This window comes from Harpia harpyja, chromosome 20, assembly GCF_026419915.1.
Source record: "Harpia harpyja isolate bHarHar1 chromosome 20, bHarHar1 primary haplotype, whole genome shotgun sequence".
Lineage (NCBI taxonomy): Eukaryota > Metazoa > Chordata > Aves > Accipitriformes > Accipitridae > Harpia > Harpia harpyja.
This window is the reverse complement of record NC_068959.1, coordinates 6,324,679-6,352,524: the sequence shown is the minus strand read 5'-3', so window position 1 is coordinate 6,352,524 and position 27,846 is coordinate 6,324,679. Positions and strand designations below refer to the sequence as shown.

Below are 27,846 nucleotides of genomic sequence, written 5' to 3'. Positions count from 1 at the left end.
AACTCCTGGTTTCAACTTGCAACTTGAACCTCTGTCCTCAGGCCCATAATGATGATGAGCACCAGCTCCTCCCCAGTGCTTCCTAAGAGACCTCTAGACATGCTGTGAGATCCACCACATTTGCTTTAGCAGTCAGGTTGCCATATGGATGCATATACATTGCCCTTAAGGAATGGTATTCATTTATATGAGAAAGCACTTTATTTCACTTGTAGCAGTGAGGAGGTTGCTTCACGTGTCTCTGGGTGGTCTGTCTGGCTTCTGGTTTTGTGGCTAGCCTGTGAAGTTAGGGATGGAGAGCCTCCAGCTTCTTTCCAGCTACAGCCAAGCTCCCACTGCCCTGAAACTCCCCTTTGCCTTGCTGGCTCGGTCAGGATGAAGCAGAGCCTTGGGACAGGCTGGGCTCTCTCCGCTCAAGCAAGGGGCTCACAGAAGAGGTCCAGCTCACGTTTGATTTTGCTTTTCCAAGGACATAGATCACCAGCTACTGCTGAGTTCCCTGAGCCTGGTTTGGGCTCAGCTGATGTTCTTTATTTCTTCCTCTGTGGAAGTCTGCTAAAATGTATTTGTTATTGTGCAATGCCTAACCTTTGTTCCTTGGACTGTAGGTACTAGTGCAATGTAAAGCATAAGGAATGTTAATTTAAAGATTTTTATGGACAAGCTTTTGAGTTTTTTTGGTTTTTGATTTTTTTTTTTTTTTTTTGAAGCTGCATAAGATGGCCTATAGCATTGCAAGCTAAAATTTCTATCAGAGTTTCTTTTTTTGTTTGTTTCCTGGTATGTCCAAGCTTTTCTCATCAGCAATTCTTATTCTCTCTATGCTTTCAAATCTTGGAGAGTTATCATATGCCTCCCTTCCTCTTTGTCATATAGACGAATAGTGCACATTAATTCTTTGATTTAATCCTTCTTAATAAGCCTGTTCCTCCAGGGATTAATTATTTTAGTTTCTGTACTGAATCTTGCACTTTGTTGACATCTTGTACTGAGAGCCTACAACTGAGTGCGGTATAAAATTGAAAGCTCATCTCTCATTAGTTTTTCATGCTCTCATTTGGATAACCCCTTTCCAGGTTCATTCCTGCAATACAGGGTAAGAAAGAGAAGGAAGGTTAAAATAAGCCTGTCTATAGGATGTGGAAAGGAAAACAAGCCCCAGCTGTAGCAAACTTTTGGTGCTTTTGTTTCCCCTCACCCTTATGGGCATCCAGTTTAAGTAAAACTTGCATTTAGCAGAGAAGGACCCTATCTGATTTCCAAGCCATGAGTAACTGCATTGGTCACCCCTGGACCTGTGGCCGGATTTGGGTTTTGAGCTGTTGCACGGAAAAGTGTGAAGTGGGTGTGAGATGCTGTCTCCCAGGTGGGAACTTTTACCTGCTGGGATTCTTGCTTTCACTGGAGTAGCTAATATCAGAAGCTGCGGACCAGGGAGACCTGGTTCTGCCAAGGTGCACATCTTTCTAGGATGGTGATTTTGGGGTAAGCTTCCTGAACCTGCTCACTGTGTGGTTGTGTGGGTGCTGGGGCTGCTGTGCGAGAAGGGTTGGTAGAGCACAGCGGAGGAGGAGGAGAAGATGGGAATGGCCCAGGCCAGAGCTGGCTCCTGCTGCCCTGCAGCGTGCGCTCTGCAGCTCACGCACTCCTTTGGAATATGAAATGTTGCTGCAGTGACATCTTTTAAAGGGAAGATTCAGGATTTCTATAATGTAATTTTAAATTACTTTAAATGCTAAGTTTCAACCCAGATGGATTTAATATATTAAACTTTTTTTTATATAGTAAACCTTTTTCTCCAGTTTGTGGTCTGGATCCTTTTATCTTGTTTACCATAGCAAAGACCTAGACTCCGTTTCCTACCCATTAATGGATCTGATCCAGCTCTGCTGAATTCAGGATAAAGACTGTTTTTGCGAGGCTGCAGCGATGCTTTGGTGAAAGTCTTTGGCCTGTCTTAAATAGAAGGTCAGACTAAACTGCTTTAATATTTATGAATCCATTTATGAATCCTGGCCTTGAGATTTATGAATGTGGCACCCATTGACTTCAGTGGGTGGTGATTTGTGCCTTAAGCAAATATATTTTTGAAAAGAAACTTGTGTAGCAACCATCCCATTTTGTGAGAGTTTGAGCTGAAGAGCTTTCCAGTCGGACTGGTTTTGTTTTCTTGCAGAATGTCAATTCATTTTTATTGCCGAGGGTAGGACTCAACTATGCATTTTGTCAAAGTGACCTCAGAAATGCTTTATTTCAAATGGTTCCTTGTGTTAAAATTGGGAAAGTTAATCCTTTTGGATCTTGCTTTTAGCAAATTCATGGACTTGATATTCATGCTTTTCCTCCCCAAAAGATTAAAATTGAGAAACTCTGTTGCAGGGAACTGCAATTACTATTCCCTGCTTGCAACAACAGCAATCGAGTTTACAGTCCCCTGAGTCTGCAAGATCTGCTGCATTTATCATTTTCATTCTTAACACCTATTTAATAACTCACCTCTTTCCCACTTGGAATTACACATACCTGTGGACACCAAGCCTAGAGACCTTCCAAAATGTTCTTGCTTAAGCATTATTTTAGCTGAAAGAACTGCTTGTCTCTGTTTAAAAAGCTACAGAACTGTAACAGCTCTTGCAGCTGAACTCTTTGGAAACAAGGTCCCTGCTGCTGATGGTGGAGGCATCCGAAAGGTGGAAGCCAAACTGGCAAAGGTGCGATGCTGTTTCTCTGTTTAGTAGCTGCAGGGAAGTCTGTTCTGAATTTGCCTGCTTCCAAAGTCTCTGTTATACTTTTGCAGCCTGTACTCTGTATTTGCTGCAGATACTCATTTTTCAGAAAGTCATGTTTTTTGTGTATTACCTAATGTCGTGGTTTAACCCCAGCCAGCAACTAAGCACCACGCAGCTGCTTGCTCACTCCCCACCCAGTAGGATCGGGGAGAGAATCGGAAAGAAAAAGGTAAAACTCGTGGGTTGAGGTAAGAACAGTTTAATAGAACAGAAAGGAAGAAACTAATAATGATAGTAATAACAGTAATAAAATGACAGTAATAATAATAAAAGGAGTGGAATATACAAAACAAGTGATGCACAATGAAATAGCTCACCACTTGCCCACTGACGCCTAGTTAGTTCCCGAGCAGCAATCCCTCCCAGGCCAGCTCCCCCCAGTTTATGTACTGGGCATGGCGTCACATGGTATGGAATACCCCTTTGGCCAGTTTGGGTCAGCTGTCCCGGCTGTGTGCCCTCCCAACTTCTTGTGCCCCTCCAGCCTTCTTGCTGGCTGGGCATGAGAAGCTGAAAAATCCTTGACTTAGTCTAAACATTACTTGGCAACAACTGAAAACATCAGTGTGTTATCAACATTCTTCTCATACTGAATCCAAGACATAACACTATAGCAGCTACTAGAAAGAAAATTAACTCTATGCCAGCTGAAACCAGGACACCTAAACCTTTGGAAAATGAGATTTACCTCTTGTGATTTACCAGGATTCAGAGGTGAGCGGCTGCTAGGATGGGGCAGATTGGGGGGGACAGAGGCAGGAGATTTAGTGAAGGGAAGTGGTGCTCAGGGTCATGGCCCTGGTCTCCTGCACTGCTGCTGGCTCTAGGCAGGCACTGAGTGACAGAGGTGAGAATTTGGTAATTTTCTTGTAAAGGCAGAGAAGTTGGAAGCAATGTTTTTAGCATTGTCCACTGGTAAAAGCCAGGCACTGTGGCCAGGATGCTTGTCTTGAAATCTGCTGGCATTGTTTTGTGAAATCACTTTAATTGTGTCTGTTTTCTTGATGGCTCAGTGAAAATGAGACACAGTGTGTCTCACTATTGTGTCTCTTAAAAACCGCAGAAAACCCTTCTGAGTTTCTAAAATGAGTTATACCGATACCATACAAACGCAAGATTTGAGTCCAGATTCTCATCTGGTATAAACTAATGCAGTTCTTTTAACTTCAGGTTATATTGGCTGCAGGTTTGTCCCACTGCTATTATTAATCGCACCTGCAGTTGTGTAGTGACTAAGCTGGGCTCTAGGGACAAAACTTTATTTTTGGTAGCAGTGGAAGCGTATAGATGCATGAATGGATGGATACCCATGCTCCCTTGAGCTACAAGGACTGTACGAAAGCAGCCTATCATGAAAGCACTCTTAGTACGAATAGCTCTTGTGTGGTGCTTTTCATTAGTAGATCTCAAAGTGCATTAAATATGTGACCTTATCCCCATTCTGCAGAGGATAAATAGGAGCCCTAAGTAACTTGCAGCTTTAATAGGGTTATCCAGCAGGCTCTACCTCTCTGTCAGTCTGTTTATGTAATTCTTATGTGTATAGATAATTATTTCCTCACTTAATTTTTTGAGGGTATGTGAAAATAAAGCAACTTGGTTGCAAACTGACTTGGAAAAAAGCTGAAAAATACGCCTTTAGACTAACAGTAATAAAATTATATATGCTCAGTTAAAAACTTTCTTTTTCTCCCCTTCCCCATGCAGCCTGGGACTGAATAAATCAGTGTAGCTTTAGGGCAGCAGCAGCATACAACACAGTAAGTGGCAAGATGTTCTAAATGTTTGCTACAATTCCTTCAGTACCTCCATTCACTGTGAAGAGAGATGAATTTGCAGCACTGCACAATTCTTCCTCTGCAATGCTTCAGTAGTTTGAGGCATGTTCTCAAAGAATCAAATGCAAATATGACATAAGAAGCTTTTTTTTTCATTGTTATCTATATGAATGAAGCTAAATGGAAATAAAACGCCAAGCACGTCTGTTCCTGAATCAGTGTACTGTATGACTGGGAGTGAATACATTGCAGAACTGAGAATGTTGAGAGATCCCGTGTGGGCAGGGATGAGTTTGGAAGGTCTGTGTTACATCCTTACTTCTGCTGCAGTCTTCTGGGTGATCTTGCTCCAGTCATCAGAGCTCCTGGTCTATCAGGCCCATTCTAATGTAATTGAACTAATATTTCTGTACTTGACTTCAGTGTTGGGAGGACACATCTGTTGCTGTTTGGAAAAAAGCATGTTCCTGTGGTTCTAAGACCTAGGGAAGGATCATAAATAAAAATAACATGTGGAATTTGCTTTCAAATTCTCTGCTATACTAGTGCCAGTTTTGGTCAAACGTGTAGCAGTTGTGTATTTAGGGTACAGGCACATTAATATAAAAATAGAATAAGACCTTGTCCAATATGCTGTCCTGCAAACATAAATATTTTCTCTTTCAAGTAATCTACAGAGTATTTTTTGGCAACTATACGGTGAAACGCAAATCTCCTCTCTCTGCTTCTCTGTGAATTGATTGTTGGGAGGATCCCATACTGCAAATTCCCCTCTGGAGGCTTCATTGACATTGCAGGGAGTGCAGGCTCCTAACCCAGGCACTGAGGTTAAATATCAGCTAGTTTGAACCTCCCTTCGGTCTCAAGAAAATCACCTGAAACTCAGGACTGTATTTAGGATTTGTTCGTGCACAGATATGTCATGTGGCTGGCTACCTTTTTCAGAATCACATACTCAAAAAAATAGGGTGCTCTCTATTTACAGAAATACTGTTTCTAAGAGTTTCTAAAACACTCTGTTTTTGTGGGTTACTGATTTAATTAACTAAGTAGACACTTGGATTTTTTAATATTAATTTCAGGTTTGTTCACATTTAATTTTAGCTTCCTATCTGTATCACGTGCTTGGAGATTAGGAAGTAAATCTGCCTTTATGTGGCAATGAGAAACTTTGTAAAGCTGTACTAATGAGGAAGAAAATGAACATTAATTAAACTTGCAGTTACAGGATGGGCTGAGGCTCTGGAGTCCTGAAGCAGCAGCTAGATGGGTTACTTCATTACAGCCTAGAACAGGGAGCTGTGATGGGAATGGGAATGAGGAGACAATTAAGTCGCTCACCAAGTGCAGAGCCAGCAAGACATTTAATTATCCATGGGAGCTAACGCTGTAAAACCTGGGGTTTTCTGTAGATCTAAGTACGCCAGACAGTTTTCCTGTCAAATTAGACTTTTAAAGAATGTCTTTAGAAATGCAAGAGGGGTTGGGGATGTTGAGGAGACTGGAGAAGAGACCTGCTTTTCAGCTGAGCTCTGCAGTGCGGTGGAAAACAATTGGCAGGTCTCCTTGGTTGGAGAGGAGGTCTCCATCGTGGTGGATGGGACTAGCGTAATTACCTTGGGCAGAAAGCCCGTGTGGCCACTGCCATTGCCAGTGTCTGTAGATCCTGTGGTCCTTGAAAGCCTTGGGAGCAGGTCTTCAGGGATGCACAGGAGCCCTGTTACCCCCAAAAGAGATTAGTGGAGCTCTAAACCCCAGCCCTGTGTATTGCAATGGACTCATTTGTGGCTTATCAATGTAATTCTCGTCTTAATTAGACAGGACAGTCACTCTCTGCCTTCCTTGTGAATTTTTTCCTGTGTGACTTTCACTTCTAAATAACTGCCTTCCTAACCTTAGCAGAGGTTTTGATTCTCTGAACTGCAGTTTCCTTTTGATTAAGTGTCTTCTGCTCTAGTCTTTAATGCATATTAATGAATGCTAAGCAGTGCTTGACTTGAGTAATTTGCAGCTGGGATCTAAAAACCCTTGGAGGGAAGGCCTGGGGGTGTCCTGCTTTGGGAAATAGTGGGATATTATAGGCTCTTTGCTCCAGTTTGGTGCATTCCAAAGGCAAACACTTTTTCAATTAATTTATATTTTTATTAGTCACAGGACATAGTCACTGCTGCCATCGTTATTTAGCAATATTCCCACATTCACTTCAGTTTCAAGTTAAAAGTCCCAGAAGAGTAGGGGAAGAGGTAACAGCTCAGCTTTTTTTCCAGAATTGGAAGTCCTTTCCACACCTAGTTCTGAATTACACAGCACGTGTGTGGCTGCAGGGTCGTAGCGCAGGGGAAGCACTGCTAATTCATAACTCCTGGAAGTACAGCAGCCCCAGGACGGACGACGAGCAGTATAGGATAGAAAAATGCAGTTGCTAGCAGTTACTTTTAAGCTCTTAGTTCATGAAAGCAACTGCTGTTCTTCTGTTCAGAACTTGGGGAAATTGATAATTGAAAGGCTTAATTCTTGCTTTTGCATCCGCTGGAGTAAATGTCCAGATGACAGCCCAAGAATTTTCTGAAGTCCTTCTAGTCTAACCTGTGTCGAAGGGAAGGCAGATTTGCTCAAACAATATGGCATTTCTGTTTTAGTCATCCAGAGGCATTCTCCAGGAAATTGCAGCAACTTTAATGCTCTCTGTTGTCATCATAGCCTTGGTGGTTGTCTGACGGTTGTCTTGGCATGACAGGCTGGCACAAGGGTGATGGCATCCATGGATAAGAACAGGACTGATGGGTGAAAGGCATGAGCAAACCCCTGCTGCTGCAGCAATGCCTTTATGTTGCTTGCTTGGCTGTGTGCAGCACTGGTGTTGAGTTGACGACTAAAAGCAATCTCCCTTTCATGGTGGCTTTTTGAGGGTGTTCTGAGTAGTACCAGAAAAAATGCATTAGGCAATTCATCTTGAGCTTTTCATGTTCAAAGCACTTGGCAAAAAAATAACAAATCAGCCCTTGTAATTATCCTGCAAGACTGTTGTTACGCTGGTTCAGAGGTGGAGAAATGGAAGTAAAGAGGTTAAATGTCTTGCTCAAAGCAGCAAGGAAATGTGTGGTGGAGACATTCAGGAGCCCTATGTGTTTCTTAGTGAATCATTTATAACTATGGGTATATTATTAGGCAGATGGCTTGAACTGTGGATTGCTGTAGGAACTCTGGCTTGCCGTCTAAATGAATTTTCTTCTTAAAGTCTTAAACAACCATTTTTTCTTATTTTATTTCATGAGAATATGTTGGCTAAATCAGAGGCTGTGTAGGATATACTATATATAAAAATATATAATTCTTTTACATTTCAAGCACACACTAACTCTTTCTTAATAATTCTGACCAAAAATAATTGATATGTTTCTCAGGACTAAAGGAAAAGAGAAATTCCTGTGTAAGAGACAAAGTTATTTTAGTCCAAGATTAAAATAAGAAAATAAATATTCAGCCATGTTGGAAGGTTAAATTTCTTCCTTTCTACACTCCAGCAGAATTAGGGAGAATACTGCCATGGGAATGTACAGTGCGATGTCGTGTCTATCCAAGAAGCAGAGTGTGAAATAAGAGCACCTGAAGGATGGCCTGCTATTTAGCAGTATTCAGTGCCACATGAATCCCCCTGCAGGCAAAAGGGCCAGCACCAGGCACAATGATCTGCAGGAAACATCAGTGTTTGACCACTGGTTTTATAACTTGGGAACCAGTGTCCAAATATGTCTTTTATTAGTCTTACAGTCTGTCCCAGGTTGTCGCCTTCATCTTCTCAGGGTGAGAATCTTCATTTTGACCAGATGTTTTCTTTTCCAAAAGGCCACCATGCCCTGGAAGCTAAAGTTCACCTATAAAAGTTGTTCTTCTGTCTAATCAGTTCAACTACTGATTGTAGAAGTGGCCTATCTGTTAATTTTCCTACAAGATCTAATTTCATCCAAACTCCCATCAGTACCCCCTGCTGCATATAGTGTACAGCAGCGTTTTCCCCAGGATCCTGAAGTATGGTCTGCATTTTAAACTAAGATCTGGCATTAGCTGCTTAGTTAATAGTAGGTTTAATAAATCCAGAAATACATATGAACATGTGCACAACCATGTAGCTTACTTGCAAAAACCAAAATCACTTTTTTTCTATGTGACAGTCAAGCTCTCTGTGTATTTCTCCTGGGCGTATGTATGGCATATGCATCGTACTCTGTGCAATTGAGCATGCAAATGCTTGTTCCTTCTTGATCTTTAGTTGTGCATTTCTCATAAAAAGACTTTAAAATTTCTGGGTATAATATTTAATATCCAGAAGAAGTGTGTGTGTATACAATTAAAATATACATTAAAAGGAGAATAACATAATTTCTGAATTTTTCATGTATTCCTCTTTACGGTAAAAGATCAGTTGCTGCCTCCCTGGGTTCAGCACTTACTTTCTTGGTTGTCTTAGCTTCCTTGAGCTGCTGAGCCTGTCTCACCTTTTTTGTGTCTGATGTAGAATCTAAATTAGATCAGAAGAAACAGGACAGGATTTCAAATTCAGTTTCCTCTATACAGGCAGGATGGCATCAGTTTAAATTGCTTCGATATGATTTTGCTTCTTTAATCTTTCCCCTTCAATCTGTTTTTGTATACATTATATATATGAAATCTGGGACTGGAAATCTTGCCTAATGTAAGTTAAGACATGAAAAATGAACCTGACATTTTTCCAAGGAGGGAACCAAAGAACATACTGTATTTATAGCAGTAGGAATGTAGTTTGCTGCTTGTAGAAGAAAAATATGTGTTGTATGAGAAATTTAGTGCTGGGATATGATAAGAGTGTTTAGATGATACTTGTTTCAAGTGAGGATACTGGATTCAAAGGAGCCAAACTGGTTCTCCTGGAAGCTTGAGGTAGGGCTTCACTCAGCAGAGGATTTAGGTTCCCAGAAGCTCAGATACCAAGATGAAGTGTGTCACAGTGTCGAGATCTTCTCCTGTGCCCAGTCTGAAAGTCCAGTGACTCCAGGGTCATCAGTGGGCAGAGTGGGAAAAAGTGTGAAGAAGGAGCTTCTGAAGGTTGGATTTGGGGCTTCTTTCTATAATAATCTAAACAGTTGATTTCATGTTAATAGTAAGACTTTCTGTTTACAAGCTAAGAGTTCATTAGTTTAAGATCTCAAACACAGATGTGCAAACATACGCTGAAAAATTGGTTCAAGTAAACCATCTCTGCCAGCCAGCTACTGGCTGCTGTGACCTTCTGCAGTAGGGCAGGACTGCAAGAGGAGACAAACGCAGGTGATACAGGTGCCCAAGTTCTTTCACCTGCATGGAGATGACGAAAAGACTTTTTCTTTTTAAAGTTTTCAGTCTTTATGAGGGTTTCCCCTGAACACAGTGAGAATTGCTTGGGTGATGTTCATTTGAGGGGCTCTGTAGAAATGCAAATTTATCTTTTTTTCATACCAGGGTATCTGGTCTGGTCTGAATAAGTTTTTACTTCTTAGCAATGCACTACTGACACCTTTTTTAAACTAGTTGTGGGTAATTCTTGAAAGAGTATTTTGTCAGCTGAACCCTTTGTGTCAAGGGGAAAATAATCACAAAGCTTAGTTGCCTGCATGTGAGATGTAGTACTTTGCTGTCTTGCTTCTGAACAGAAAGGCTGACTCTATGTTTTTTGACTGTTGAACTGCACATCAGGACCGGCTTATGGCTCTGAACCGATCCTTTTTTTAGCACAGATAGTAACACTTGAGCAGTCTGGGCCTGACTGATAGCTAAGGTCATAGTAACTTTCATTGTAGCTGGTTTGTAATGGGGAGTGTATTTCCTAGACAGATTTTTAGACCTGTACTTTGCTCCTGTGGTTCGAGGAGAAGTCCTTTTGGTTCAGGGTTATACCTTTTGTCCTTTCTTGTCAAGTTGGGGAAATGATGTTTTGTTTTGCTCTAATAAAGAATTCACCTGGTTTCCTCTCTGCATCCTAATTGCTCTCTAGGGAGCACTAAAGTGTGCTTAAGCATATTGTAACTGTTTACTCACAACGTCTGCTGTATGTGCAGTAACGCAAAATGTTCGATCTCTGCCCTGTTGCTGCAGGCTGGCATGATTCGCACAGACAAGGACGAGTTCTTCATTGAACCTCTGGAGAAGGGGGCCCAGGAGGAGGAGGAGGGAGGAGGCAGAACGCACGTGGTCTATCGCAGAGCAGCTGCCAAGAAGCAGCTTCCAATTGAGAATGTGGATACCCTGTATAAAGGTAAGACAGAGATGTTAATGCCAGCTGATGTATAAAGTGTAGCTGAAGGCATGTAACCAGTGTGATCTGCTATCTCTGGCTTTTTTATACTTGAAAATGGAAATGTGTTCTTCTCCCTCTATGGATAAAACGGTAGGGAAGGAGTTGAACGCTTTACCAGGGGTAGGCAAGCATTGCAGCAGCCAAAATCATCTCCAGGTGGAACTGTGTATGCTTTAAAGAGTTTCCTTGGCTCTGGATATAGCATAAGGTCATGTGTCCGGCTGAGTCCCCGGGTCAGAGCAGAAGGGGATGGTGGATGAAGCAGCAGTGCAGAGGTGCCTGTGCCTGCTGGGGACAGGTAGCATTGCTGGTTTTGCAAAGGCCATGCTGGAAGGTTGCAGCAAGGACACAACAAGGCTCATGCGGTACGTGGGCTTCTCATTGACAGTGTCTTCGCTGGACTGGATTTAATCCCAACAGGGAAATAATGGTATCTTCAGATATGAGCAGAAACTTTCTTGATTTATTTATGTGTTTCCGAGTGTGGAATTTAACGTACCAAGTATGTGATAGACAGTGATGGAATAACAGGAGCTAAATGTAAACACCCATTCTATGTAGTATTTTCTATTTCTCTGGTAACTGCTTGGATGTCGCACATTTTTTTCTGAATAAATAAGGGATGCAAATCTGGTAAGTGGATGTTTTGACAGCTGATGTTAACACTGAGATTAACTGGGTCGTTTGAGTGGAAACAACAAAATAGCTACATTTTTGTTCCAAATGTGTGTACCAAACTGCAGAGTTATTTGCCACTCATACCCTAGTATTATCTGATTTCAGTGTAATACATTTTCAGGTATAATGCAGTGTGTTAGATTGTCCTTTGTAGAAATCTTCCCAGTGATCCCCATCCCTCTACTGTGCCACATTAATCATTTTCAAAACACAAAGAGTATGGTACCTGTTGTAAAAATTCTACTGTATACTCTAGTCTTGCATATAGAAATCCTCAGAAACCACTCGAAGGAACAGGTAGTCACAAAGATGAGGCTCTGAAATGAGGATCAAGTGAACAATATAAATTTCTCAATGTTCAAGTCAGAACGGGGAGAAAAAAGCAAGCAAGTAATAGCATTCAACTAACTTCTTTTTCCACTTTGGCCATCAAAACGACCCATGATTTTTGTGACTGATGCAGTGCTGTGTTGGGCTCTTGTGATTGCCTTTGTACTCATTCTGGAGCAGAGCTGGGGAATGCAGGAGTCTGAGTACCGCAATCCCAGAATCAGAGGATGGAAGTTACTCTGTTAGTAGATGTTTATAAAATTATTGCAGTGTTGGAAAATATCAGCCAGTCACTGTGTTTCCTCTTAAACAAAAGAGACTTCATTTTATTCACACCTTATGGCAGTATTTTTGTTTTTGGATGGTAAATATTCCTCAAGAGTAGGAGTCTGGTACACAGAAAAGCATAAACTGTAGATCAGCTCCAGTTACTGGCATGCGGTACCTGCTAGAGGAAGGCTCTGACAGCAATATCTGAAAACACCTCTCTGAAACGCAGCGCCGTGCTGCGTGGCTTCTCGTGGAGCTGATGGCAGGGCTGCTCGTGGGCTGGCTGCCGTGACTGGCAGCAAAGCTACATGCGGTGTGTGATGCCACCAGACTTCTGCGTCTGTCACCTCACCTGTGCTGTGTGCTCACTTAAAGGCTGAAGTTTGTAGGCTCTGGTATAAAGGCACAAAGTAGTAATAGCCATCAGCCAGCACTGTGGGATTAAAAAGCAAAAGCGAGACTGAACTCGTGCAGGCCAGGCTGAGATGTAGCAATGACCATGTCTGGAACAGCAGGTATTGGTGATAGGTAGGAATAGTTGTGATTTTTCATGGTTCAAATTTTAAAATAAGGAAAAAATGCTGAGAGAAGTAATGTTCCCTTCCATCTACCATCTTTTGATTTGTAAAATTGATTAAAGATTAGTTTTTATTTTGGAAAAAAACCCACTGTACTGTACAGGGTTCTTTTTCCAGGAAATTCTCTTTGCCTTTAACAAAAAAAGTGAACGGTCACTCCAAAACTGGTCTGTTCTCTACTTTTTATTAAACCTGGCTTCCCACCTCTGATTTGCTCTAGGCAACAGACATGGAAAGGACATGCTTTCAAAAATTGTAATTTTATTTTCCAGTTTGTCTTTTTCCAGAATGCATCTAGTTCTGGTTAACAAACGTCAAAATATTTAGTGACTGAGTGTTGATAAGCATGCTGTGCTGCGTGTTTCCATAGTGTTCTAAATTAATCAATGGGCTTATTTAGGAAATACTTAGTAGGGCACTTTCAGCACGCTGTATCTATTTAAAAAAAAAAAAAAAAAAAAAAGAGGTTAACCAAGAGCACTCCCCCTCTTCCACCATCCCTGGAGACAACTGCATTGTTGCCAAGTCCCATAAATTTACATGTGATGAATTGTAACACTTGGACTATTTTTAAAGGTCCAGCCTCCAGGAATCTTATGAATATGTGATGATTATGTTTTTTTTTTTTCTCTAGGTGATCTTCTGGCTCTTTTAACTGTTGATAAAAACTTTGTAGTTTCTGACTGTATAAATATTTTAAAGTAATGACTAACACAAAGTATATAGTATTCCATAATTTTTAAGGCAGCATCTTTCAAAATCCCATGATATGTTAATTTAATCCCATGATTTAGGAGGGGATTGTGAGTCATGATTTTTGAATGTTTGGGTTTGGATAGATAGATAAAAATTCCTTATAAATATTCCTATCTCTGGCACTTATTTCACAAGAAATAGGACAAGCTGTTTTCTCCCCAGTGAAAGAGAAGGTGAAGGAATTGAAAGCTCCATGAACTTGAAACTGGGTGGGTCAGTTGTCATTTCAAGGAACTTGGGGCTTGCGCTGGGCAGTGGTCACGCCGGACCTCGCATGGCACAAGGGCTTTGGGATTTACTCCCACAGTCGGTGGGCCCGTTGGATGCTGCTGTTTGTTAGGAAAATCTCTCCAGGTTCTCCCTTGCAGAAGTGGGGCTGGGTCTGTGGAGCAGAAGATCCCAGCTGGGCACGGGGCACCTCCTGCAGCGCAGGGCATGGGGCTGTGCAGTCTCCCCACAGAAGTGAAGAGCTCTTCATGCCCAACGTGCTGCCTGAGCGGGTGGTCTTGTTTAGTCATGTAAGACTTTGGGGTCAAACTTGCTCTAACTTTAGTTATTCTCGTAATGAATCTGTATGGGGACATAGTCTCCTAAATGCAGTTCTTCTGGATGGTGGTTTGTTGGAGATCTCAGTACCCCAGGTCAACATGCATGCCCCCATGGCTGCCCAGGCAGAGGGCTCCAGCACAGAGCTGAAGGACAGCAGGAGAAGGGTCCGTGAAGCTGATGAGCAGCTGATCTTCCCCAAAAGACAACTAGGACTAATGGAAGATCCATCGACTGGTTGTGAGGGTGGATTAATGCATAAAGAAAAAAAAAAAACCCTGCATTTTCCCAACCATGGAAGTAGATTGTGCTAACAGGTATGGTGAGAGGGACCTGACAGCAGGGTTTTTCTAGCATTTCGCATACGCTATTATCTATCTTTTATATTACAGTAAGGGAAATTGAGATTTTATTCCATCTGTTTAAAAAATATGAACAAACAAAAACCACAACCTCCTAAGCCCTGGAGAGATCAAGGTATGCATCTTGTTTTATGAAGGCTCTGCTGACATGCTGGGTTTTAAGAAGTGGAATGTGCTGGGGGAGAATGGACGTGAAACGAGTGGCAGAGCTCTAGTCTGGTTTCAGGCCGTACTAGGTTTGCTTCTGCATTTACGTAGAATGCTGTCAGAATATTGGGAAAAGTAAATACATGTTTTGGCAGCCTGAATCATTGTGTTTTGACTGGCGTAGGATTATCTGGTGTCTGCGAGAATCACAGAGTAAAGGGTGTAATATTTCTACCTTTTTTTCCCCTCTCAAACAACACTATTCGTTAACGTACTGGAAAAATGTAAGCATCATATTTTAGGCAAGTAATAATCTGCAGCAGAGTAGTACTGTGAAAGTCTGCGTGAGCTCACTACAAATTAGGCTAATTGTTTTGGAAAGAGAAGTATTTTCATGTAGTGGTTGATGTATTGCAGGTATGGTGGGAATAAACCCTATTTTTTCTGGCAACTGCTTTTACTACTTGCATGCGTATAATAATTTATCTTCCTCTAGATAAAAATAAGCAACGTGTTCAAAATATTTTAATATTTCCAGTTGAATTCCTTCTTACAAAGATGAGAAATGTTGCTTGACAGCAGTAAAACTTCCTACATGATAGAACTAGGATTAAATAAGCAAGCTAGAGGAGGTTGTTTTTTCTTGAAACTGCTGGGTTTTTGCTTAAATGTTCTTTAGATGTTAAGTGAAGAGATGGTAAGTATTTAATGAATGGTTATGGTGAGGTCTGAAAAACCAGCTTGGTTTTTGCCTCTGAAGACAATCTGATTATCAGGCTTGTAAGCTTTAATATCACATTTCCCCAGCTAAATTACTGTGTCTGTTATGTTGATCAACCGAGAGGAAATGATTATACTAAAACTTCCTTAACGTTTGCCTTCTCTCTCAAAATCATTGTCTAAATACACTGCTCTGAGTTTTATTGTATTGCTTGACTGATGAGGAACAGAAACTCAGCTATGGTTGACAGTTTTATTTACTGTGCAGATGAAAGATGACCTTAGCCAAGAACAGTTTATTACTGAGGAAGACAGCAAGGTAACTCTCCAAATGTGCTTAAAGCAGGCAGATTGTTGTTTCTTTAACTGCTAATTAAATCCCTTGGAATGGCCAAACCCAACCTGACACAAGTCCCATCATGAATATACTCTGGGCTGACGGGATGGACAGACTCACAGCCTCTGCTGGAGACTCGTGACCCCTTCCCATGGCAATACTTGGGTTTGTTTGTGGTCAGACCTTCAGAGAGAGGGGTGGTGGCTGGGCACTGAAAGATGTGATCATTTTGTGTGACCCCATGATGTACTTCTTGGGGCAAAACCCATAATTTTCTTTATGTTATTTAATTCTGCTACTGTTTCCTTTTTTTATGTCGAGGGTGGCTAACAGCCCCCTGGCCATAAATGCATACCAGTCAGGTAAAAGGACAGAAATAAGTTGGTGCTTCTGCTCAACGGAGGCAACTGGCTCCTTTCTGACAGATACCTAAACCTCATCAGAGCAGAGCTGCTCCTCAGTCCTGTTACTGACATCTCTTGCCCCTCCATGACGCGAAAGGACAAAAGCCTTTCCTCCTCTTCCTCACACTGATGGGACATTCGGGAGTCCCAAGGAGTTGGGGGCCACTTCAGCAGGAGAGAAATCCATGTCAATTTAAGCTGAAACAACCAAACACTAGAAGTTCTTGGAAAAGATGAAAAAGTTAAAAATATGACAAAGTAAGAACTCAGTTGCCAGAGCTTTGCAGGTTTTAAAGATGATATTTCAGAGGAAGACTCCTCCATCATAGTCCATCAAACTGTCAATGCCATTGATTTACTAATGTATTTAAATTACTTTTTAGAAACCAACGTGCATCTGGTGTATATTTTTCTGGATTGCCTGAAACGACACTCAGATTGGCTGCAGGCTGGCTGGTTGCCATTCTAATTTACAGAAACGTTCCTGGTTACCTTTGCAGGGGAACAGTTCCTTCAGGAAACTGAAGTTTCTCCAAATACAATCAATATTTCCTCTCAGCGTGTGCTCCTGCTGATTAATTACTGCTCTCTTATTTTGCAGTCAGTAAGGCACTGATGGCAATATTTTTTGTCTCCTTCCTATATCATCTGTGCATGATAAATACATCTGTCTTTCTCTCCTGTCTTGGGTTTTCTCTGAATTTCACATTGCAGATTCATGGGGCTTTTCTGGGAAGAGAAAGATTGAGAATTCAGTTGCGAATCAACTTTTGAATAAGAAGCAAGGTTATGCACTCATGAAAAAAAAAAGTCTCCAGAAAGTGGTATTAGGCCATTGGATGTCACCCTTCCCAACCATAGGTGCAGCTGATGAAGCAGTTCTTTGCTAGCACAGGCAAATAAGACCCTTGCAGCAATTTTAATATGAAACTTCAGGATAAATCTAAAGGTTTCTATCTTTATATCAGCACAATAAATCATCTGGGATGATTAGTTTAAGGCTAACGAACAGTGGTCTTACATGTGCTTGGTGTGAAATACAAGGAATAGCCTCTTTTTTTCAGAGTTGATGGAATTTTCTACCATAGACTCACCCCCCCCCAGTGGGTGGCCTTAGCTGGGCCACAGAATGGTCTTAGGTAAAAAGTCAACCCTTACAGTCCTTCTGGGACAGTCAGTTTTCTTTTGCCTGGAAATAAAATAATTATGAAATTAATTGAACTTTTTTTTTCTTAATACTAGTCATTTTGCTGTGTTTTTTCGGAGGGGAATGGAAGTGCTAATGTAACTAAGATTTGTGGTGATGCACACGTGTATCAGGACTACAGTAAAGCTATGTGGGCTACTTTTACAGTGGACTTTTTTGAATTTTTGAGTGCTTTGGAAAGTATATTGCATCTTCAAAGGATTTTTGCTTTTAATTAAACATCTTCTTTTTCCAGATGCTAAAAATCGCTTTCAGAACAACTGAATGTTCATTAAATACTTTCTCATTATTATTTCTTCATGACATCGTATCTGTAGTCACTGCAGCACCATTTTGTTTCACCAGTAACATAAATCCTCTTGTAAGTAAGTAAAAATCGGTGGCGTGGCGTGGAGCAATGCAGAGTGCTGTGCTGCGCGGCGATGCTGCAGCAGGGACGGGGAGCAGGGACAGGCTGGAGCAGAGAGCTGCTGCATGGGCCGGCTCCGCTACGGATTCCTGGCGCTGAGCTGTCATCTCCCTCTCCCATACACTCCACAAAACTGCAGTCACTCCTGGAATAAACTGTCACTAAACGTGGAATACAGGAACATAATAGCAGTATGTTAAGAAGCTCAGTTTCTGTATTTGTCCCCACCTTTCTCATTAGGTACTTTGAGATCCACGTGGACTTGAAGGAAACACTTATTTGCATGCTTAACTTTGAGCAGGTACTTAAGTCAAATTGATTTCAGTGGGATTCAAATATGTACCTTAGGCTAAATGTTTTTTATTCTGAATGGAGGTGGGTTCCTGTTTTGGTGATAAGGCAAGTTACCGGAGCAAGTTACTTCCATTCAGATATGCATAAATTAAAGGTGAACAACTTAATTATTTATGTTTATTTAAATATCACTGGTTTGCTTGTATCATTAGCTAATGTAAAAACAGAATTAATTTCATTCTCAACTAATGAGTTCATTTTAGTCTCTCTACTAAATTCAAACACTATGATAAGGCTCTCCTAAGTGATTGTTGTGAACAACTTACAGCTGGAGCTGAATATTACCAAATGTTGCTAAATATAACAAAATGATAGTAAAGCTGGTATTGGTCTATAAAACAACAGTTTCCAGTTCTCATACAAATACTTCGGCAAAATTTTTGTGAGAAGCTCTGATGAAAGCATGGGGAAAGTGCTCATTTTATTTTTCACATTCTTCTATCAATTAATTCAGCACTAGGGGTGTGTGAAACTAAGCTTGATTAATCACTTGTTTGTTTATGTTTACATTTAGTCAACACTTGTTTGTTTATAGATACGTTTATAGAGAGAAGACATCTTACAACAGATTTCATTAAGGTTTGTTTTTATTCTTCCTTATAATATCCATTGATCTCACAATCCTTAATGAATTTAGCCTCTTGATCTCCTGGGAGGAAAGAGAGAACAAAATATTTGCCTTTTGGACAAGAGTAACATAAACCTTGTTTTTACTGAAAGCTGATCCTGTTTCTTGCTAGTAATAGCCCAGTATAAGAGCAAAGTTCATCAGAGCAGCAGTTCATAAGTCAAACCTTGCCTTCGGAGCCCATGTGAGTGCTTGCATGTGTGAGTGTGTGCAGCCGCCCACAGGCATATGAGGAGTTTTTGCTTATGAAAATGTATGTGCACACCCACATGGTTTTTGTAATATCACATTTACTGGTGAGTTTTTCCGTGAAGTGTCATCCTATTGGGGTTTGTTTATTTACAAGCTGTGTTCATGTTGTCCAACCTGCTGAGAAAGACAGAGGATGGCAATGATCCAGTGGGTTCTGATGTCTGCCAGGCACAAAGAGGGAGAGACTTGTTCATAGAAAGACCTTAATATTCTGTCTTGACAAACTGAAAGTGTTCTGCAACCCATATATCCGTTTAGGGAATGGATTCTGGAACTGAGAATTCAAAAATATGGGTACCATGTAGTGTTTGCTGTTTTGTACCATGGGATTCAAACTCTGTGTTTAATAACAATACACAAAATAGCATCTGGTATGCGTCACTAAAGTAAGCTCTAGTAGAAAATGCCAGTAAACATTTTCTGTTTAAAATGTTTTCTGACTAAAAGTGGCCTAAAGCTTGTCTGCTGTCCATGATAATGATGACAAAGTGGTTTGATCAGGCTAAAAGCTCCAGGCATCATCAAATGAAAGCAATGGGCAAGCCCAGAGTTGCAAGGGAGATGGATATCCTTCAAACATCTAAATTTCTGTCATTTCTTGCAACAGAAGAGCCACATGTGAGGCCTTGTGCAGTGGTCCAAGGATTAAAACGGTATTCCAGCTGGTTCTGACTGTTCTCAGCTGTGTGAAATGGGCTCCTCAGTGGCCAGCCACTGAAGAAGTCTGTGTGCTGCTGGTATCTCGGTGCTTGCAGAAGGGGCACTGGAAGGGTCACTGCATTTATAGCAGTGCGAGACCCAGCTGGAGAATGAGAAACAAATTGCTTGGTCTTTCTCTGTGCTATTTAATTCATGGTGGCTACCGTACACCAAGCACATGCCTACAAGTAAACGCTGTGCTGCTTGTGAGCTCAACGCCAGTTAAAGGGAGAGTACTTCAGTGCCTCAGAGCTGGTGCTGTGTAGACAGTCGTCATTGGGCACATTGAAAGCGAAAGCCCAGGTAGCTAATGCCTGAGCTAAAGGACTGTTTCCTTCAGCTGATTTTGTGATAATATAATGCATTTAATCACTGCGTTATGCACTGTTCTCTTTTAAAGGCTGTTCTTTCCAGTGCCCTAAACCCATCTCCCAGTATAGCCACGACTGCTTGTCCTGCCTCCCTTCCCCGTTGCAATCCCAGGTCCCACGAGGCTCTGTGAGACGCAGCAGTGCTGGGGAAGCTCAGCCGTGCAGACAACTACCGCTCGCCAGTACTGCCTGCTGGGTGAGCTGGCCAGGGGGAGAGGATACAGAGCATTTCACCTGCCATTTGTAGAGAGGGTGGGAAGGGGATGCAGATCTTTGGGCCTGATTCTTCCCCTGGTGTGGGCAGGTGCAGTGATGAGCAGGGAAGCACGTGCTGCTTTGATGCTTGTGCTTTAGCAAAGCATGTGTTACGCTCTGCGGGAGGCTGGGGAGTACACCTGCAGTAACCCGGTGGTTGGTATGATTAGGTGCCTGCTCTACAGAGCCTTGGTTTAGCCTTATAGATAGAGCCTGTGTTGGGTAATAACTTTCTGTAGCCCTTTTGTAACTCTTGCTTATTTATTTGTGTTCTCTGTGTTTTGAATTCCCTAAGCAATGCTTAGGGCTGCCTGGACTTTTTAGGTAAAAATAACTTTCACTTGAAAAGTCAGCAACAGCAGCGCTAACTTTCATTTCAGCTAGTGCAAGTCTCCTTTCCCCTGTGCTTTCCTGAAATTATAAAAGGCAAGAGGATCTTAGCCCAGGAAAAAAACAGTAAAATTTCTGATTTCAGTTGATTTGAATTTGCACTTTGGTACAGTAGTAAGTTAATTTCTTCTTGAAAATTTGTGCTTTTCTATAGAGCAGAAACCTGTTTTGAAACAGTGGGATAAGTGGGATAAAGCAGTAGCAGAAACTATGTTACTGCAAACCATGAGTGCAAACTCTGATTTTTCTAAATGATCATGTTACAAATGATTTATAATTATTTTTCAAAATATTTCATCCCAAACTGTGTATGGCACGAAGTCCCACATGCATGTATGCTGGTAATAGTTTGAATTTAATTGTCTTTGCTCATTTGAATATAAACCTCAGGAGTCATGTTACCTAACATTTGGACATTAAAAATTAAAATGTTCTGTCTGCAGGACTGACTTGGACCATGATGTCGTCTTAAGACAAACAATGCTTATTTTGTTAATACAGCGGTGCCTTCTTGGATTTGACCCATTTCTGTTAAAGGCCCATATGTGAGCAGTAGCCACTAGCTGCTTCAGTGACTTACCATCACATCCCAGACGTGGTGCGATGCTCTTGCCTAGTTTGAACCCTGCAACACTGCCTGCACAGACCTGCATCCTGATACTCTATTGCTGAAACTCTGCTATCGTAATAAGAACAAAGGCATGGTTCGGTAATTGGTTTAAACCAATCCAACACTGTGCTAATGACAGACTAGTCCTTCTCTCTCTTGCCAGCCACATAGTCCCTCTGCCAGCTGTTGCTATCTGAGCCGCATTGCTGAAAGGGATGCAGTCACCACCTGGAGGCTATTGGATGGTCCAACAAAGCCCAGGCAGGCACCTGAATCATTGCATTGCTTTCCTCAATGCCCGTGGAGACCCTGCTCTCCGCTGGCTGTGTTTCTTGAAAGAGACCCTCACAGAGAGGGGCACCCGGTTCCGTTGTCCATTTGACCCATCCCCGTGCAAAGGGTGAAGTCTCTTGTAGACCAAAAGGTTCCTCTTTTACTATGTGATGTTGCACAGCTCTTGGAATTGCAGTGCTTGTTAATGGGTTAAATACTGTCGACTTTATTTTTCAGCAGATTCTTTGATTAAAAGCCTGGTATGCATCTTTGCTCTTCCTTTTATCTGTGAGTTTTTGTGCAGTCACTTACTTGTTCCAGCTCTCTGTGTGTGCTCGGACCATCTGGCACAGCTCGCCTGCCCATCAATGTGTAGTGCTTTCAAGGGGAAAAATTATTAAACACAATCTGGATGGTGAGGGGATTAGGGATTGGTTTTATTTCAACTCCAGAGCTGACAGTTCCACAGGTAGGTAGTTCTTCAGAGCGGGTTTCTCAGCAGCCCTTTGCAGTATTGCCTGATGGGCGTGTGAGGAAAGGTGGCCAGAAATCCCAACGGACCAAGTGGAAGGGAGGAGTTAGGAGCAGCGGTCCTTGGCGGCTCAGCCTCCGCAGTCCCTTGCTGCTGGCCCGCTCGGAGGCTGTCATGCTGCAGGAGCATCGTGGTGCTAAGAATCACTTTCTTTAGCACTGCTGGGCTTCAGACAGTTGTCCTTGGAACAAAATTCATTTCCCTGGGCTTTGCTCCATTTTGCAGGGTTTGGCCACTACAGACAGTCAATTTTAAGAGACACATGGATTTTTTTTTGCCGGTAACCCTAATATTTTAACATTGCTTCAACAATCGTAGCTTTTTAAATATTAGAGTGATTATTTACAGAACATTTGAGGAAGGATTCTTTTATCCAAAGAATGAGTCACACATAAGACATACTTAGTCCTAAAAGTAACCTCAAAAGAAAAGCCTAGTAGTGGTTTCTATGAACTGCCACCTGTGGGAATTTTTATACCTACAAACTTGTCAGGTCTCTGTGCACTTTGTGACCACATCTGCTTGCCTGTCAAAGAGGTCTTTTTTCCTGTTCTACATGTGGAGGCATATTACAGTTGCTGAAGGTGCTTGCTGACTGTGAACGGTGAGAGACACTGAGAAATGTTTTATGCCTGAAGCAGCTGCCTCCGAAACGCCCATCCCTGCGCCTCCCTTCAAAAACCACCTCGCACGCTTAGCAGGGAAGTCAGCAGAGAAGGTTCTCCTTGGTGGTGTAGGGATTTTTTTTTTAAACTTTTAAAGAAACATGAACCATTGCTTGGTTTCCCTGTCAGATCTCTTTTTTTGTGAAGTATCTTCGGAATAAGTTGGCAGTGTGGTTTAAGTGATGTGTGGTTGTGAATGGGTTTTTGGATGTGGGAAGTGGTGACATTCTGGGAACGTCATTCTTCTATAGGTCAGCAAACCCAGGTCACTTCATGGGAAAGCATTTGGTATGACTGGTAGCAACAGTAACTAAATAGCGACATGAGAAATTGCCCTTGACTCACTTAATATACAGGAAATTAACAGGCACTGAGAATTGCATCTTAAGAACCGTGTTTTGTTGTTGCTGAGTGGGCAGCAATCCTGTTTGTCCAATTGAGCTTCACTATATCATCGTGTTCAGAGTTCATTCATCCTACTGGGTTTCTTTCTTTCTAGGGTTTTCCTTTTTTAGAGAGACACTGTTATATATAGTAATGAACGCATCGCAGTCGTGCGTGTCTTTCTCCCCATGGAGTAGGGCAGAAGTTTGGTTCCCATTTTACAGAGATCTGCTCTGCGTCTTAGTGCTCTCATACACATTTCTTCACGTCGAAGCTGGGTATGCCAAATCCTAGATATTTCAGGCTTGAATATATTTGTTAGGTGGCTTTTAAAGCAGGTTTTTTTTCAATACATCAAAAAATGGATTTCATGGGGATTGGGGAATCGGTTCTTTCAGGGAGCTGAGCTTAAAATGATGTATTGTCTAAAGCCATAGATTAAATCTGGGCTTGAATCCTTGTTCACAGGCTCACTGGCCATTCTTTCTGCCAGTTCAACTTAGCCTTTTCCCAATCGTTCTTAAGAAAGTGCTGACTAAAGAGCAGGCTGAAAATCATACATTTTAGCTTTATATTCTACTTGCAAGCTGAAGTATTTTTTGCTTTGTTTTTCTTTAAGTAGAGCCTCTGGAGACTTGTTAAACTATGAAATGGTTAGAAAAAGGCAGCCCAAAGGCTCTAGCTAGGGGTATTAAATGTCCTAGGCAGCCCTAAAATTCTGCTCGATCTCTAGCGTAAAATATAACAAAGGAGGAAAATCTGATTTTGAGTCACTGTAAGATGACTTGAATATAATGTCTAAATTTCCAGGTATTTTTCTTGGATATCCCAATTACATGTGTGCAGAGAAATGGATAGTATTGACATTTCCATGGCAACCCATTGCGGTGTTTCAGATATTGACCTGCAGGTCATAAATTACTGAAACAGAATATTTTTGGAAGACTGGCAAAATCTATCAGTTTGCTGCAAAATGTATGGGCAACAACATAGCAACAAAATGCAGATGAGAAAACACAAGCTTCAGAATAAAGTCTGGGCTGAAAGTTAAGTGGAAGTTTTGTTTAAGACTCCACTGATGTGAGTAACGTCAAGTGACAGCCCCAAGGGGTTAGTTTCTGCCATTTTTTGGCTGTGGATCTGGTTTGTATTTGTGGCTGGATGCGTGACAGAGGTGGGATGATTGTAAAAATGTTGTAGCAACTTCTATTACGCTTTTATTAGAGGTGCTAACAGACTTCAAGAGAGCCTCACCTGTCTGCCTTCGTGCTACTGTTACACTGGCTGTTGGCGATGATGGTAGGATGTGGGTGGGAAGGGCGCATGGCCTGAATTAGTTAAGCCTTAAATCTATGTGGAGGTATTTACTGGTCTATAATAATTGATTGCCTGCTGTTCCATTTGGGAGCCTCTTATCAGAGGTCCTGAAGAGAATTAAATGGTCTTCTGTGCTGCTGAAACCCTGGTGGAAAGCACAGGCAAAGGGCAGAGCGTTCCTTGCAAGAAAACTGGTCCGTCTAAGCTCTGAAGATTTGCAGCAGGTAAGATTGATTGCACTAGTAGGATTTACAGTCCTTATGGGTCTCAGGTCAGACAACTGGAAAGCTTGATTGTTTCTGAAGTGATGGCAGGGGCATTTCCAAGAATCTCTGGGAGAATGAATCCCTTAGCTAAAAGGCTACATTTCTTCCTTAAGATTATTTCTTTTCAATTTTTTTAAGTTTTTAAAGGAGAGATCAGAGTCTTTGCAATGTGAGATGGAACTGTACCCCCACCAAATAAATTACAGTGTCTCTTTCAAAATCCCCGTAGGCAACGCATGTTATGGGATAGCTAATTCTCACAGACCTTATACGAATGCATTTTCTGGGAACAGCCTTTGTAATAATAAATTACTGGTTGGCAAGTGGATAGGGTTCAGCCAAGCCATGCACTTGATCCCGTTCACACTGATTTTAATGGAAAAGTTCCCAGTGAGTTTAGTGGGGGCAGACCCAGTGCAAGGCTGTGGGAAACTGGGTGGCTGAATTTGCCTGAACTGCAAAGTGTCTTTGTCTGCCTCTGTTTTGATTAATAATTTTGTACCTTCTGGGTTTCATGATTTACTCTGAGATTCATTTGGACACATTGAAACTAATCTGTAACTTGAAGTTATGTTAAGAATTGAGCATTGAGAATATGACCTGTGTGTTCCTAATGATGGAATGTATCTATGGACGTGATGGAATGGACCCAGGTATTCCTAATGAAGCCATATCATACGGTTCCTCACTCTCTGACACCCCTTTTATGGCTGTTGAGAGACATCAACATCTTTCATTGTTAATGAAAAATTATCAGAGCCCCCTGGAAAATACTCACATTTTTTACTGTTTTTCCATTGTATTGCTTGCATAGATTGTATGCTTTTATGTGCTATTCTGCAGTTGCAACAGATGTGCTTTCACCACTTAGCACACAGGCTTGTGATAATGTCATACACATTCTTGTAATTTGCTCAGAATTCAGGCAGAGTCTTTTACTGCCTTCAGCAGCTCAGCCACCATGAGATGATTTTTTTTTTCTCCCCACTTACGCTTTGTCAATACCTTTCCCATGTCAAGAAACACATCATTAGTTTCAACCAGTTCAACCAATTTGTCGTTAATGAATCCGATAAGAACCTTCCAGATCATAAGCGACCAAGTTACACGTCTTGGGATTTCAGTGCAAGCTGCTCCTTTTTCTTTTTAATGAGCGCGGTCTTTCTTCCTATCACCTAGTCAGGTACGCCTTCCTCCAGTGTTTGTTACAGATGCATTAAGAGCTGGGATGCAATTTTGTTAAGCTCTGTCAGTAATAATCATGCCTCCATTCCTTCTGGCGCTTTCTGATTGAATAATTTTCTGAATTTTCTTTTACAAGCCTCTTTTGGGATATGCACTTCACTGTGCTTAATCTCATTATCCCATTCATACTTACTTTTTAATCCGATTTGCAGGACATACATAGTGCCTTCCTTTCCCATAGTCCTTTCCAAAAATCACTGCTTTGTGTTCATGTAGCAGTACCTTTTTCTCATCCCTCTGCTCCAGTTTTCTGAAAACTGCTCAACTGATTACAGTTGATTGAATTAGCATTGGGCTGTTCTTCTGTATGTTTCTTCAGTTCACCAAAACTATTCCAACTCTACAGTGTAACTGTAAGAAGTCTAAAATTTTTACTCCTCAGCTCTGTTGTTAGTGGTTTGTTCTTTCAATTCCTCTCGTTTTGTTTCATCCAGCTGAGCCGCTTCTTTTTTTTTTTAACAACAGTTAATTGATCTAATTTAGGTCGCCAGGTGATGTCTTGGTGACTTCCATCGTTCCCAGATATTCTAGTATCTTTCAGGCTTCTGATCCACATTTTTTAAGGAACCAGTCGTAGCCCCTCAATATTTTGACCACTGTATTCCAACATGTCATGTTGCATGAGGCCTTTGCTGCTCTCATTTTATTTTCTTCCAATTTATAGTCAAATTGTTAGAAGAATTTGATATCATTGTGTTAGCGGTTAGGAGAATTTCTCATTCATGGGCAAATTTGGCTCGAAACACAAACCCAAAAGGCAATCCTTGCTCCCCAAATCCTAAAAAATCCATTAAAACCAAGCAAAGCACCTCTCAGTTCTGTTAGAGCTGAAAAGAATAGAAAGACACTTCCCTGAGCACTAACGCCAAAAGCATCTTGCAGTATTGGTCTCTCCCCATTCTTCCAGAAGTCATTGTCACATGCAAATACCTTTCTCGCTTCCTTTATAATAAATGTAAATAGTTCAAGTTTTTCAAAACAAGTTTCAAGTTCTTGAGATACCCAGGAGAAATGACTGTCTTCAGCCTCTATAGAAAGGATCTCTGGAAGGTAATTTTATTGGTTTCAGGATCTGAAGGGAGAATCAATAAGGCACCTACACACTTTGAAGCTCCTGGTCTGACCTCTGTATACCTGGTAGCTGCTCTCCTTTTGTTTCTCCCCCTCACAGTCGCCTTAAAGACAAAGTCAGGGTAAGCCCTTAGACTTCATTTCATTTCACTTTTTGCTCTTAGAAACCACAAAGTGATTATCAGGATGTTTCAGAAATGCTGCCAAGAGCTCAGGATGAATTTCCTTCCCCTGGAAGTGCTGAGCTCGGGCTGGAAGAGGGGGCTGCCATGCAAATCCAGGCTGGGATCTGCTCTCCCTTTGCAGAGGGGTCTAAAGACACCGCTGCTGCAGGTGTTTTCATTGCTCAGTGCTGTTGCCCTTTGCCAAGAAAAAACTGTCCTGCTTAGAGTATAGACACGTAGTGCCCTGTCCCCGCCGGCTGAGGGGCTCCCTGGGCTCCTGGGGAGACTGGGGGAGGACGGCAGCACAGCTCACCGTATTCCTGGGGAAGAGCAGCTCTGGTGCACGCTCAGTGCACGACGGTTCCCTGCCAGGATGGTTGGTAGGCAAGGTGGAACGGCACGTAGCAGAGTGAGGAAGCGAAGAAGGAGTGCCATTTAGTGTCTGGTTGTAGAGAGAACTGTATGCTTGCAATATGTTTTGCCTTCTGCTGGCAGTCCTGGTGTGAAAAGCAGCATAGCTTAATTAAGGAGTGTCAAGATACTCGATTCTTCCAATCTGCCTTCCAATCTGAAGTGTTGTTCTTTGCTGATTTAGCTGTATCTTGCAAGAAGTCTATATCCTTATGGCTAAATGATCGAGTTTCATGAAGAATTCCAGTGTCACCTGATTTTTGACACATTTTAATAGGACTTGGACAAATCTGTTAGGCCCTGGGTGTCATCATTCTGTCCAGAATTTTCCAAACAAG

At 41.7% G+C, this 27,846-nt stretch overlaps 1 protein-coding gene across 1 annotated transcript in view; it reads left to right on the top strand.

The window, feature by feature from the left end:
- Positions 1-27,846, top strand: part of ADAMTS2 (ADAM metallopeptidase with thrombospondin type 1 motif 2) — a 190,743-nt gene that overhangs the window by 60,010 nt on the left and 102,887 nt on the right. Inside the window, exon 3 of the mRNA XM_052816407.1 lies at positions 10,676-10,835. Within this exon, the coding sequence (XP_052672367.1) occupies positions 10,676-10,835 (160 nt within the window). The remainder of the gene's footprint in view (positions 1-10,675; positions 10,836-27,846) is intronic.